Genomic DNA, 15,649 nt, shown 5'->3' with positions numbered 1-15,649 from the left:
AGCATAGCAATTGAAAAGTGGTCAATTGGAATAATGTAGTAAAATTCAGAGATGATAGGGCAATACCCAATTCTTGGCACAGGTGTGACCACCTGAGTTTGATTCGTGGCACTCTTCCACAGGGTGGCAGGAGAGAGACAAGTCCTGAGAGCTGTTTTCTGATCTCCACATGCAGTCCTTGGCACAAGCATGTTGTGGCACATGCACATACATACACATGCACGCGCACAAACACACCACATACTAAAAGCATTTTAAAATAATTATTTTCTATCGTCTCTGCGCATCAATTTGAACACATTAATAATAAGCTGTGGGGGCTGGAGGGATGGCTCAGTGGTTAAGACCATCAGACTGCTCTTCTGTAAGATGCAGGTTCGATTCCCAGCACACACATGGCAGCCTCACAACTGTCTGTAATTCCAAGATCTGACAACCTCACACAGACATACATGCAGGCAAAATATAATATATATAAAATAAAAATAAATTAAAAAAATAATAAACTGTGAGTCACATACATGCAGGCAAAATATGAATACATATAAGATAAAAAATAAATTTAAAAAAATGATAAACTGTGAGTCAGTAGTGCTGTGCTAGTGTCTCATGAAGGAAAGAAATCAAAGTAATTCCCCTTGCTATTGTTTAACCAAGAGTAAGTCTGGGTTTGATGGTCTGGTTGTAATTTCAAGCCTTTAGCCTCTGAGCTATCTCTCCAGTCCAAAGAGCCCAGATGTGAATTCTCTACTTCACTCTGTCTTCTTTCATGGTTTGTCTGTTGCATGAGCCTAAATCTGTTGCCTGCCTGAAAGCTGTGTTGGAATCTATCCCTGTCCCTGTGTTTTTGCTCTGTCTTTATTGAATGGCACAGAAAGCATCACATCGGGGAAAAGAATGGAGTACTTTAAGGAAATTGTTAGCAGAGTCTTACAAGGGAATAAGTCACTGACTCCAACTGACCCCAGCCCATCCAGATAACAAACAAACAAGTACTGTCAAGTAATATCCAAACGCTCCTTCCAACATTTATGGAAGATATTTATTTATAAGATTGCTTTTGATCCCTATTTCTGTTTTCAGCAAATGGGTATCACAACACATGTACAAAAACACACATGCATTACTGTGGGGTCAGAGGCATGGAAGCATAGACAGCTTAAAATGACAGCTACTCATTAGCTTAGGTTGTAAAAGTTGATTATATAGGAAATCCAAGACAAGTAAGGTTCTGTCTGACTTGGTCATTTAGCCAAATTGTCTTCCCACTAGGAAGTCCCTCAAAAGCAGGACCCAGGTGTTAAATAAATATATTTATATATGTGGTACATACATATGTTCAGTGACCAATAAATATTTATAAAATATGATACAATAAAGCTGTAATTTTATTTAAAAAAATTTAGGCAACACTAAGTGAACTCAATAGGCTTTTAAAAGAAGATAGGGCATAAGAAATTGGAAGGGAAAAGTTGTGGAAGGGGATAAGAAAGAAACTGGAAGGTAGGGAATGACAGAGGATTTAATCAGAACACATAACATACATGCATGCATGAAATTCTCAAAGAGAGAGAGAGAGAGAGAGAGAGAGAGAGAGAGAGAGAGAAAGGAAGGAAGGAAGAAAGGAAGGAAGGAAACACATCCCAGCTGCAAAGATGGTTGAGTGGGTATAGTGTTTGCTGGAAAAGCGTAAGGACCTGAGTTTGAGTCCCTTGCAGCCGTGTGAAAGAAAGGTGTGGTGACACACGCCTGTAACTGCAGCACTGAGGACTAGGAAGGGACAGGAAGGCTTGGACTTGGCTGGCCAGCCAGCGCAGCTAAATGACAAGCTGTACCACTACCGTGAGATCTTCTCCTGATTGGCAAGGTGGAGAACAGGAGAAGAAGACATCTGAGGACAGACAGACAGACACAGTTTTTAAATGAAGATTTTTAATCATGTTCAGCAACCTAGATTGACCTTGTAGTAAATAAAATAACTAAACTTGTGACCAGCCCTGTGCTGCGAATATTTTTAAGTCATTTTTCTTCTCAAATAATGAACAGTGACATGTTGTTTTTCTGGAAGCACTCTGAAAGCAACCCTAAAATCGATGTATTTTTTTCCCTCTGTTTACAGCTCACTCTCTACTCAGGAAGGTTTGAGGAGTTCCAGAATACACTGACAAAAAGCAATGAAGTGTTTGCCACTTTCAAGCAGGAAATGGATAAAGTGAGTATTGCATATCTATGAATATTGACCTTTTTTGTTTTGGCAGACAGTTCTTTGCCTTCATTTTTCTCTGGCTAAAATACTCCAGTGCGTTTTATGATTCAATGCAATTGTATAGGCTAAAAAAGGTTTAAATACCAAAATTAATACATTAGAGTTGATAGACTCCTTCTCATAATTGTGATATAATTGATGGATCCCCAAATAAGAAGATGGAAGAGTAAATTCAAATTCTACATTTGTAACTATCCTCCAAGTTCTTTGGAACCATTTATTTACATCTCCTGAGTTTTATTTTTTCTATAAATTGATCTCTTTGTACAACTCACAAAACTGTAGAGTGCAAATAAGTTGGTGCATTAAAAGCTTTTGTGAGTCTTTTACAAATATAAGGTACAAATATTATCAATGGACATAGCATCAACATTTTATTCAGTTCAGTATCTTCCTGACAGAAAATCTGCATCCACATTCGGTCTCTGTGGGCAGAGGGTGAACCCACTTGCTGTGCAGGCCTGATGACCAGAGTTGAGAGCCCGAGAGTCATGTGATGAGGTGGGGTACATCAGTGATCTTAGAGCTTGTCTAGCAACATGGAGAGTAGGAACAGGAGAACAGTCTGGAAGCTCATGAGCCAGCTATCCTAGCATAGGAAGCACAGCAAGAGGCCAAGAGAGACCATGCCTCAAAGCAAGATGACTAAAGATGACTGATCCCTAACAGTTGTCCTCTGGCATCCACAAGTACAGCACAGCATGGACATATCCACAGGTAAATCCATGCACACACACACACACACACACACAATGCACACACACACATGCACACACACACACACATGCACACACACACACACACACACACAAATAATGTTTCTATACAGGCACTGGCAATAATTATAAGTGTAGAAAGTATCTTTCAAAATATATTTTAGTGAGATACCCTTTTACACTAATGTTTGTTAAGTTAGTTTTCTTGGTTCTGGATATTTCTTTTCATTCTAGAGTTATACAATTTGAATTTTGTTTCAGACTTGCATATTTGAGGCTGGGATATTAAATCAACTGTTCTTAATCTGAAATTCATTTATGGATATTAGTTTACTCAAGAACTCCCTGACAATAAAGAACAACAACAACAAAAAAACTGGTACCCATGTTTGTGTAGCTCTGAATATGGTCTTATATCTTCCATCGAATTGTTAAAGTTAAGCTTTACAAATGCCTAATCAGGCTAACGTGACCCAAATAAGAAATCCATTCAAGACTCATTTAGCTTCTTTTCCAGCAAGAGCTGATGGTCTGGGCTCAGCCTCAGGCTTCAGTGGGTGCCTCAGACAGCTTTGCTCAAGAAGCAAGCACATAGCCAAGCATGTGGGTGCACGCCTTTAATCACAGCACTAGGGAGGCAGAGGCAGGCAGACCTCTGTGAGCTCCGGGCCAGCCTGGTCTACACAGCAAGTTCAGGGCAGCCAGAACTACAGAATGAAACCTTGTCTCAAAATAACTGAAATAAAAATATGAAAGAGGGCAGGCACGGAGGTGTGGCTCATGAAAGGGAACAATTCCTGACTTTGAGCTTAACCTCCAATTTATAAATCAGAGAGGAGATCCTATAGTAAATAATGTCCAATAATCTCATAATCAAAAAAGGTTCGATCAGTTCTCTGTCCTCCACATTCATACTAGGGCCTGGTGACTAAATGACACTTTCCTTGTTGCAGGAAATGAGGTATCTCCAGTCTGACTCTCTGGTTGACTCACTGAGATATTAACACATGTCCCTGAGCCTCAGTCTCACCATTTGTAAAATAGGGATGAAAATGAAGTCTTTCTTGTTGGGCTGCTTCAGAGATTAAATGAATGTGTAATCATCACATTCTGGGAACTTCCCTTCCCCCTATAAACACGCATCAAGAGAACGTGGCAAGCAGCCTTTTGCATGTACACAAATTATTATCTACAGTTTACTGCCTAAAAGTAACGTCTACTTTCTCATCGTGATAGCCTTCTATTTGATAAAGCAAATGATATAAATTGCAAGCTTATTTATGGTTCTCAGTAAGATTTTTTTTTTGAATTTTAAATGAAAGAAGAGCCAACACCAATGCAGCGCGCTCCCAAGCAGTTTCGTTCTTCCAGAACTGGCTCCAGTGCAAATCAGTTTGTTCCTTAGTGATCTAGGGGACTCAGAAATAAGTCATTGCTCTTGTGCAATCCTCATTGTTGACATGCAGCGTTTGTTTGCTTCGGCAGCTGATAGCAAAAGGAGTACCCTTGGTGTCACATGCTGAGCTAAGTGCTTCCTTGACACATTAACTCTTCAGGGTTAACACTAAGACATTCTCATCCTTGCAGACGACTAAGAAAACGAAGAAGCTGGAGAGGGACACAGCCACGTGGAAAGCTCGATTTGAGAACTGTAACAAAGCTTTGCTGGACATGATTGAAGAGGTGAGGAAGTCCCTTCTCTCAGCTTTTATCTCCCTTTCCCCAACCCTGGCAAAACAGTCAGTATAACCCAGGAGTGCAAATGACCGTGTGTGAAAGCAGGCTGCATTTCAAGGGAGCTGTGACATATCAAAATATAGTAAAAAATAATACGAGCAAGAATCTTTTAGAAATCTACAGGGAAAGATCTTTGTAAACCTTAGTCACAGGGTTATTGAATAGGAAGCTGTCCCTAGAGTGACACTCTGCCTGCTGGACTGCAAAGGTTTTGTTTGTTTGTTTGTTTTTTTAATTTTAATTTATGTGCATTGGCATGAGGGTGTCAGATCTTGGAGTTACAGACAGTTGTGAGCTGCCGTGTGGGTGCTGGGAATTGAACCCAGGTCCTTTGGAAGAGCATATGATGCTCTTAACCACTTAGCCAACTCTCCAGCCCTGGACTGTAAAGGTCTTGATGAAGGTCTTACTTGACCTCAAATTTCTGTTTAGCACCCAGAAAGTACAATTAATGGTTTGACTGTGCTGGGAAAAGACAACAGCCCAGGTAGCCCACATATAGAGTGCTTTATAGACAAATGTGAAGAAATCATTTTGAAAACTCCTCCAACGGGTACTAGGTTGCTGATGAGATGGTAGGCCAAGACTTGCAGATGTTGCAGCTCTCACTCAGCGTGGAGGTATGGTGTGGAAGCTCCAGCTTGAGTGCCAGGAGTTACAAAGTAGAGATCTCCTTAAGTTAACAAGTGAAAAGGGTCTTACGCATACAGGGTAGTTAGGGTGGGTGTGTGTAGTGAGATGACTAGGAGCAGGTGCCGGCTCATACTCACGCCGCTATTACCAGAGAAAAGAAGAATTGGACAATTTAAGCGGCCAGCATCTTGAATTAGTATGTGACGAGTTTCTCCGGTTATAATTACCACTTTAACTATTCATCCCAAGTTGCAACCAATTCCCAAGACGTGTGGTCATGACTCATCAACACGAATCAAATCGCTGCTAGGATTAGCATATAGCCGTTTTATCAAGAAGACGTAGTTCCTAGAATACACGAGGCACTGCTGAGGGTGAAGTCCCAGTTCATCTTATTTCATGGAATCCCTTTGCTTAAGCCTCCCGATTCTTAGAAACAGAAGATTCATGTAGGTTAAATTTTAAGAGGTTCTTCATTGAAGCAGAAAGAAAGCTTACCAAGTTTCCTTCCCCCAGAACAGGCGTTAGCGATTAAAATTCTATTAGTCTGCTTTTCCCCTCGGGTGTCCAGGCACCAGTGTGCACTGGGCAAGGCTGGAAGGAATGAAACTTAGCCGGGACAGATGGGTTACGTGGGACCTCAGTCGGTTGAGTGCAGGGGAAACAGCCTCTCCTGTCGGTTTTCAGTGAAACAGATCTCTTTATTGAGGATGAATAAGGACTATAAAAACCTTGGGGAGTAGGTAGGGGTTTTGGGGGTGAGTGTACATCCTTGGCTGGGGCCAAGGTGCTGGGAATATTTCATTTGCGTGAAGAGGAATGCCAGCTGCTAGCTGGACACGTCCTTATAAGGAAATAGAACGTTTAGGCTGAAACCTGGCCACCAAGCTACGTGACTTCCTCAAGGGTGGCAGAGCCTGTCGTACAGGCTGTGTGGGCTGGGACATGCAGGCCCAGAGTGTAGAGGAAGCAAACCTACTCCTACTGGTCTCAGGATGAGATTTTTGGGTTTGGACACATGTCAGCCTCACTCTTGCTCTGGACCCACTTCCCCGCATTGCATGGCTTTCTGGTCCCACAGTCTAATATTGAGTGCAAACACACACACACACACCCTAAACAACGGGAAAACAAAGTGATAGCCCTAAATGTTGATTCAAACATAGCAAACAAATTATGGGACGAATGGTTTCCCAGGACAGCATCCTGGGAAATTTACTTCTTATGCTATTTGTGTGTTTGTCACAGAAAGCCCTGAGAGCTAAAGAATATGAATGTTTTGTGATGAAAATCCAAAGGCTGGAGAACCTGTGTCGCGCTTTACAAGAAGAGAGAAAGGAACTCTACAAAAAAATCAGAGAAGCAAAAATGCCTGAAAAGGAAGACCAGGGTCAGCCTACCTCTGATGAAGAGCCAGAGTCAAATGTCTCTGAAGACAAAGAGATGGATGCCGAGGAAGCCAACAGTGTTCAAAACGCCGTGAAAAACCTGGCCACAGCGTTAACCATCCTTCATCATCCAGAGTCCACGCTGGACCAACCAGATGAAAGACAAGCTGCAGTGAACTCTCCTCAGGGCGGAAGTGACATCACCCCCCAGCAGTCCGAACTAGCCCGTCTGACCCCTTCCACTGCTTCAGGGAGTCCTCAGCTTCCTGAGGGTTCTCAGGCCAGGGCCGAAGGGGTCTGTGAGGCTGCCCCTCCCCCTACAGACAGCACACCTGTAGAGACAGAGCTCCAAAGCCAGGGTCTCCCTGCTGGGAACCTCCCGGACCTAAAGCTTCAGCAGCCAGAGGCAAAAGGGTTTGATCAGGCCTCACTGTGCCCAGCCCAGAGCTCCCCAACTGTAGTGGAGACAAAACATGCTCCTCCACCATCACCAGAGAGTGAGGGAGATCCTGCTGTGGTGCCTGGCTGTCAGTCTAGGGAGCAGCCTGCACCATCAGTCACAGACATCACCCTAGGCCCTTCCACTGGACTCCCCACAGAGGCTGAGGTCCTTCTGGATGGAGTAGACTAAGCCTTATCGAGGTTTCCGGCTGTTAACCTGACTGCATCTTCCTCAGAGCAGAATGTCTGTGAAAAGACACCTCGAGGACTAGGAAGAGGGTTAGTTAGGGTCAAGACATTTTTAATGTTGTGCAGAAAGAACAGTTTGAGCCTTTGCTGTTGTTTGCGATTTATAACGAACTTGGGAATTCTCTGTGATTGTATAATTTTCACATCGGCAGCCAAACACATCAAGAGCAAATATACATTTCTTTTCCATTAAGCTAGTGCCTTAATCCAGTTTATTAGCAGTAAGATTTGGTAGATTTGGTATTTAAGGACTCCCACTGCAACATATATACACTGAGATGTTACATTTATTTCCACAAATAACTCAGTAAGATCTGTATAATGAATGCTGGGGTTCCATTTAAATAGCATAAAATACATTATGCTTATGTGTGTATACACTACACATGTGTACATGTGTGGATATGTTTATGTGTACACATACACATATTTTCATACATGTATATAAAGTTATCATACATTGCAAGTATAGTTCACTCCTTACAGATTTTTCTTTATTGCAAGATATTTACATGCTAATCAAAAAGTTCTCTCTGGACTACAGCAGACCAATGCTCTATGAATCAGAAATAAGCTCAGAACAGAAATATTTAGGCCATCACTATATTGGCAGTAAAAAAAAAAAAAAAAAAGAAACCCAACTTGAGATAAATAAACTCAACCAACTGATGAAGTGACAGAAATTGCCTGTGCAGAAGGCATGTACACACCGGGGACCACAGGCGTCTCTGACCAGCACAAGGAGGCTGCTTCCTTCTTCTAATGCTTCTTGATCCTCTCAGCCATCTTTCTCCCAACTTCATTAGCATCACTTCCCTCGGATGAAGCAGCCTCCTCCTGGCTACCTGTGAGCACATGGTTGGAAATAGGGAAAGAATCTACGATTTGAAGGGTTTGAGTGGCCTCAACCTAGGAGAGGCTGGCCCTGGTTCCTGCCTCTTTGGCTACTGATATCTCAAGAAAATACTTACTTCTTGCTGTCTCTCACCTTGTCTCTATCTCAAAGCATTTCTTCCTTCCAAATTTTCTCCTCCGTATCAAGTAATTATGCCTGGCCCACATTGCAGTTAATGTTAAGTAAAATATATTTTTCTCCAATAGAAATCCATACAAACCCTCAGTAGGAGTGGTAAGGCTTACAAAGCCAACACATTTTCTGTTCAAAGGATTTTGTACAAAATTTTAAGAGGGGGAGTCTCTACTCATAATTCAAAGACAACAGCTGAGAAGTCAAAAGCTAAAAGCACATGGGATTGTTTGCACGAGTTTTAAAACTCTCATTGTTGACAACAACCTCTAATAAAACTGACAGCATAAATTGCCCTGCCTAGGCTAAAAGAGGCCTATGCTAAGGAAACAGGAAGAGGTGGGAAGCTGGGAGACAGAAGGAGCTGGTGGAGAGGGCTGTGCAATATAACTCTATGTTAAGAAGTTGAACTCAGGTAGTAAAATGGATAAAAGATGATTCTTGAAAACTCATCCAGAACTCATTCTTCAGTGGTGCACGTGGCTGTTTGCCAAGGCACACAAGGAGCTGGTAGGCAGCAGCCATATGTTAAAAGAATTATAAAACTGTATAAAATTTGTTTGAAGTAGACAGTAAGGGAAAGAACAAAAATACCACTTGAGAAAAAAAAATCAGGGGAAAAAAGCATGCCGTTATTTGAGAACTCGGGTGTTTTCAGAGACTGCATATTATAAGCACATTGGTATCCAGCCAAGTTCAACACTACTGGAAATTAGACATTCAATTAACTGAAATCCAAATGTTCACTATAATAATCCCTTCTCTCTGTTTATGGGAGTTGAGCTTCAAAGAACGGAGTAGGATCATCACAGTTAGGTTTCAGCAAAAGCTAAGGCAAGAGGCACTGACATCCAATAAATTAAATATCCTAACGCTCAACGTTTATTATTTTCATCCAAAAGAGTTTCACAGCAACACATCTTTCACAACTGTGTGTACCTTTGGCACAGTTTCAGAGGCTGTAATTTCCCTGAAATCTGTAAAGCTTTAATATAGGCTTTGGGAGAATTATTTTAATAGTCAAAGAATGTTTTATTGTAGTTCTTTCTGTTCAAACTTGGCCTTACTATTCATAACAACTCATAAGCTCTGAAAGGAAGAAAAATATATATCTTCTTTATCAAGTTCATGTAACCATTTTTAGAGATGCCAAATCCTTCTAGAAACACTGAAACCATTGCGCTTTAAATGTAACAATATAATGTTTATTCCGATTAAGAATGCATTTCTCTTGCTGGTGGGAATGCAAACTAGTACAACCACTTTGGAAATCTATCTGGTGCTATCTCAGAAAAATGGGAATAGGGCTTCCTCAGGACCCAGCTATTCCACTCCTTGGAATATACCCAGAAGATGCTCCAGCACACAGCAAGAAAATTTGCTCAACCATGTTCATAGCAGCCCTATTCATAATAGCCAGAACATGGAAACAGCCTAAGTGTCCCTCAGTAGAAGAATGGATAAAGAAACTGTGGTACATATACACTATGGAATACTATTCAGCTATTAAAAACAAGGAATTCCCAAAATTTGTGGATAAATGGATTGAGCTAGAAATGATCATAATGAGTGAGTTAACTCAGAAGCAGAAAGACTCAAATGGTATATACTCACTTATATCTGCATATTAGCCCAACGGGCATGTCCCACGAAAGCCTTCACTTACCAGGAAACAGAGACAGAGGAGAGGACATTCTAGTGGGACTCTAGATGTGAGATTCATGAGAGAAAGGCAAAGTAGAAGGACCCAGAGGGTCCTAGGAGCCTACAAGTAGAACATTATGATAGGCAGATTTGGGCACAGGGGTCCCACTCAAACTAGGCACCAGACAAGGACAATACAGGCGGTAAACCTTAAACCCCTACCCAGATCTAGACAATGGACAGAACACTCTCCACAGTAAAGTGGAGAGTGGGATATTACGTTCTCACACACTCTGGTGCCACACCTTTGACCATGTCCCCTGGAGGGGGAGACCTGATGGCACTCAGAGGAAGGACAGCAGGTTACCAAGAAGAGACTTGATACCCTATGATCATATAGAGGGGGAGGTAATCCCCCTCAGGAACTGTCATAGGGGAGGGGAATAAGGGGAAAATGGGAGGGAGGGAAGAATGGGAGGATACAAGGGACGGGATAACCATTGAGATGTAACAAGAATAAATTAATAAAAAAAAAAAAAAAAAAGAATGCATTTCTCCCAAGTTTTCCAGTAGATTTCTTTTAATTTTTAATTTTTGTTTATTCTTCCATGACTCATCAACACCCAGTTAAAATATGGCATTATTCTATTTTTGGTTGAGTTTAGGCTTTTTAAATAAAATGCATATGTAGTAAATCTTTTGGGAGCATAAAGGGGAAAGCAGCCAAGGAACAGAGGGAGAGGGAGATATCATGGAAATAAATAAGGCTACAGTAAAGAACACTGTGATCTGTGACAGAAGAGCTACAAACAGGATGCCCTTGTGACTAGTTTGACCTCATTCTCTGCAAACACAAGTGCCAGAAGCTTAATCTCCAAAGTCACATGGGAGTGGAGGTAGGGCCTTTGCAAAGCAATTGAGATTAGAAGCTGTGACTAGGACATCCATCATGATATTAGTGGCTTCTATAGGGGAAGAGAGACCCGAGCTAGCCCTGCTTTCTAATCACATGGTACATGCTGTCATGCCACAATGTAGCAAGTAAGCCTCTCCATTGATGAGCAGATATGGCATCATTAAATTACATTTACTTATTTATTTATGGGGTGGGGTCAGGTGCACCATCTTCTTAAGCCTTAAGAACTGCAAACCAAATAAACCTATACTCTATAAATTACTCAGTCTCGGGCATTTTGTTACAGCAACAGAAAATAGATTTAAAATGCCTTAGTTAATGAAATAAATGAAACAAAGAGACAAATAAAACAAAACAACAACAATAACAAAGACCCAACAGACTCTCTGCCTGGGCACAGGACTGCTGCTCAACAATTTTCTTGAGCTTCCATGGTTTTCTTCAGTAGCCGTCTCCCAGGAGACCATGTTTTCAATTCCTCTGGCAAATGTTCTCTCAGTTAGAAGCGAGGAAGGGCAAAGAAAAGATACCTAGCTTTTCCTGTCTTCCGTCCTTGTGACTACTCCAAGAATTTTCTCTAACAAGACTTGAAAGCCTGAGCTATCCTGCCTCTTGGTTATTATTTATTTATTTATTTATTTATTTATTTATTTATTTATTTATTTTGGCTGAGTCCACCCTGATCTGGAAGGGACTTTTTGAGTCCAGAATTCCTTGGCAGGGTTTGAAAAGATCGATTAGCAAGGGTTAGATATACTCTTGTAGGCCTCTTTCTTTCTCTGTCAATGTGTCTGCCTGTTTTGCCAGGTATTGACTTGGTGTGAGGTAGGATCCGCACAGATGCTAGACAAGTGCTCTATCACTGGGTTACATCCAGAGCCCCTGGCCTTTGTGCCTTCTGTTGTTGTTGTTGTTGTTGCTGTTATTGACATGTTCTCACTATATAAACATGGCTGACCTGGAACTCACAGAGATCCACATACCCGGGCTTCCTGAACACTGATATAAAGCATGCACAATGCCCAGCTGACATTTTAAAAATAGCTCTCTCTGTCTCTCTGTCTCTCTCTCTCTCTCTCTCTCTCTCTCTCTCTCTCTCTCTCTCTCTCTCTCCCTTCTCTCATATTACATAAGTAGCATGTGGTAATTAAAAAAAAAAAAAACTGAGGCTGCTTTTCACCAAGACTAAGAACCAGGAGAAAGAGCCCTTGTCCTGAAAGCTCCTCAGTCCATTCCTTCTGAAATCTGTGGTTTTATCTAATATTTAAGAAACATAAAATAAAGTACAAATAATTCACTAAAAGATGATGTCTCTAACTTCTAACATCTATTCCCATCATAAAGTGACAAGGACCCTTTATGAGGGAAGTAGTAGGCTCAAATTAACTTTTCACAAGGCCTCAATAATTTGCATTTCCGTATATTTGAACCCCAAAATGTTATCAACCAAAAAAATGTTATCAACCATGAGAATACTCCCTTATAATAAAAAAAAAATGGAGACAGGGTTTTAGGCTGCCCTTGAACTCACAGAGATCCTCCTGCTTCTGCCTAGCAAGTGCTGGGATTAGAGGCACACACCACCATACCCAGGCTAGCCTCATCTTATTTTTGTTGTGGTTATTAATTTTATTTTTTCATTTGTTGTTGTTATACTTGTATATGGCATTTGTGCAGATGTGCATGTGTCACAGAACACATGTGGAGGTCAAAGAACAATTTTATGAAGTTATTTTTCCACCTTTACAGAGGTTCCAAGATCAAGCTAGGTCATCAGGCTCACACAGCAAGTGTTTTTACTCCCTGAGCCATCTCACCAGCCCTTCACATTATTTTCTAAACTCTCATCAAATGCTGAGTTTGCCATAGCAAGCCTGGAAGAGCTTCTTGTTTCTGCCTTCCCCCACTTCAGCACTGGGGCTGCAGACACATTCTGCTGTGCCCAGTATGGGTGCTGGGGATCCGAACTCAGGTCCCCATGCTTGTATCATGTGCTGGCTAGATTTATGTCAACTTGACACAAACTATAGTCATCGGAGAGGAGGAAACATCTATTTCGAAAATGCCTCCATAAGATTGGGCTGTGGGTCAGCCTGTAGGGCGTTTTCTTAATTAGTGCTTGGTGGGGGAAGGCCCAGCTCAGTGTTGATGGTGCCAGCCCAGGGCTGGAGGTCCAGGTTTCTATAAGAAAGCAGGATGAGCAAGTCATACGGAGCAAGCCAGTAAGGAAAAACAAACAAAGAAAAGCAAAACTTGGCAATAGCTCAAAAACCAAACCAAACCAAAACAAAACAAACAAACAAAACCTAGCCAGTTCTAGAAACATACACATGCAATATAACAAAATTTAAAAAAGAATCAAACTCCTTTTTATGAGATAATTCCAAAAGTTGTAGCATTGGCTAAGCAGAGTTGCAATTCTAAAAAAGAAAAAGAAAAAGGAGAGAGAGAGAGAGCAAGAGAGAGCGAGAGAGAGACAGAGAGAGAGAGAGAGAAAGAGAGAGAGAGAGAGAGAGAGAGAGAGAGAGAGAGAGAGAACTTAAGTACATTCAGTTCACTTAACATTTTAACCAAGGAGTTACCCTAGCATAGCATTGCCAGAGTTTAATAGAAGTTACTACTGCAGGAATCGCTATTGGATTCCTTCCTAGTCCTTGGTCTGCTGCTAGCTGGGTTACTTTGGAGAAATGCCTAAAATTTCTGGGCATCCATTCATTTGTCCATAAAATGAGAACGTCAGTGTTGCGGTTTAAGGAAATACCTTTGTATGAAGCTTACTTACGAAGAGGAGACTTTGTCATGGCTAATCTTCACCGTCAGCTGGACAGGATGGAAATTGAAGCATGCTGCTGGCTGAGGCTGCGAGAACCTTTTCAGAGGGGACCAACTGAGGCAGGAAGATGGAGCAGCCCTAAACAAGTGTTGTCACTATCTCATAGGCTAGGGGCCTGGATGGCATAAAAAGGGAAAGAGAGACTGCAAGGCACTGAGGGCATCCTTTCTCCGCCTGCTTCCTGGCCACCATGATGGGAGCTCTTCCAGCATCCTGGCCTGCTGTGGTGGACTGACACCTCTTAGACCCACAGAAAAATAAGGCCCTCCTTCCCTTAAATTCACACCTTACGGGTCCGTACACAGCAACAGTTGACTAGCTCTCTTGCACTGGATGACCTCTGAGGATTTTTTGATTGAATCTTCAAGAACAAAAATGTAGGTGAAGTTTCCTGGTCTTGGAGGAGTGTTTCCCTCTAAGAGTATGCATGGCCTTGACCCTTCTATCGTTGACCAGGCAAGGAAAAGGACACAAGAAATCCCCACCCTCTTAATTTTAAAACTCAGGCACCAGAAGGATTAAGGATTTTCCAATATACACCAAGTTTCTCCCGCATGCGAGTTTCTGTGCCAGCGCCGTGATGATAGTAAAAACAACACTAAAGGAAATGTTTCAGCCCTAAGGACTCCAACCACCTGCCCTTTGAGCTCAAAACAAAGAAGAAGACTTGGAAAGACTAGCCAGTCCCCTCACCTTACAGCATTTAGCAATGAAAAATGCAAAGATGAACCTTTTAAATATTTTTTTCTTACAAATGGGTTACTCAAATCTCCAAGTGGAGATTATTCTTCTGAAAATGAATGCTTTCTAATAGTTCACATGGCTGTTTGTGTGTGCACATAAGGACATGTATGAGTGTATGCATAATATGTGCTAGTGTATATGTGTAGTTTTGTGGAGGGATATTGTAGGTATATAGTTATTTATGGGCATTTATGACCAGATATGGACCTATATATGCATAATAACATAAGCTTATATAAGTATGTGTAGTTATATTTTGTATATAATGTGTGTGTGTGTGTGTGTGTGTGTGTGTGTGTGTGTTGGGCAGTGGGGACTAAAAGTTCCACTCTAAAGATGTTATTCTGATCATGTGGTTAACAGGTTTTTCAGAGGATCATATCTTGCTGCACTTTGATTTGTTCAATGAATCCTCCTTTAAAAAATGAATACAAATAAATAAATAACAAAAAATTAAAAATAAATAAAATAAAATAAATCCTCCTTGGCTTACAATTTCACCAAGCTTACTGGTTCTGTTTGGTTTGGTTGCTTGTGTTTTGTTTTGTTGGCTGTCTGCCTTTTACACAAACAGTCAGGTTGGGTGAGGCTGCCAGTACAGTGGCAGCTGTTCATTAAATAATTGCACATGCCACCAGTCCAAGGTGACAACTATCACTATCACAGCTCTCATCCCCAGGAAGGCAGAGAATATGTCTTGAGAAATACTCTGTGCCATTCCTCACAGAGATCTGCAGCTGGAGCAAGGAGCAGGGGACTGCTGGCAAGCAAGCTGTCTTCACTCCTGTCTTCCTTGGGGAGAGAAATAGCACCTTGGCTACAGTCTCTTATTATAGTGACAATGTTGAAGGCAGAATCGCAGTCTCCTCAATGTCTGTCTCACCACCCTGCACTTATAACTGAACCCCTGGATATTAAGAATGTTCCCCGAAACTAAAGGCAAAGAGAAACAGTTTTTAATCCATTTCTGCTTTAATCAGTGAGTTAGAAGGGGGCAAGCCAGAGTTTATTGCAAATAGTACGCGCCAATCTGTCATGCCCATGACTCATTCTTT

At 41.5% G+C, this 15,649-nt stretch overlaps 1 protein-coding gene across 2 annotated transcripts in view; it reads left to right on the top strand.

Moving 5' to 3' along the window:
• TXLNB (taxilin beta) overlaps positions 1 to 7,623 on the top strand; it is a 39,703-nt gene extending 32,080 nt beyond the window's left edge. For both annotated transcript variants that reach the window (XM_084777482.1, XM_084777481.1), the window contains exons 8-10: positions 2,120 to 2,212; positions 4,570 to 4,665; positions 6,601 to 7,623. In XM_084777482.1, the coding sequence (XP_084633608.1) occupies positions 2,120 to 2,212; positions 4,570 to 4,665; positions 6,601 to 7,371 (960 nt within the window). In that variant the 3' untranslated portion in view covers positions 7,372 to 7,623. The remainder of the gene's footprint in view (positions 1 to 2,119; positions 2,213 to 4,569; positions 4,666 to 6,600) is intronic.
• Positions 7,624 to 15,649: the final 8,026 nt, after the last annotated feature.

The sequence above is a fragment of the Acomys minous genome (genome assembly GCF_964271855.1).
Source record: "Acomys minous genome assembly, chromosome: 3".
Taxonomy (NCBI): Eukaryota; Metazoa; Chordata; class Mammalia; order Rodentia; family Muridae; genus Acomys; species Acomys minous.
This window is presented reverse-complemented; position numbering and strand designations above follow the sequence as displayed.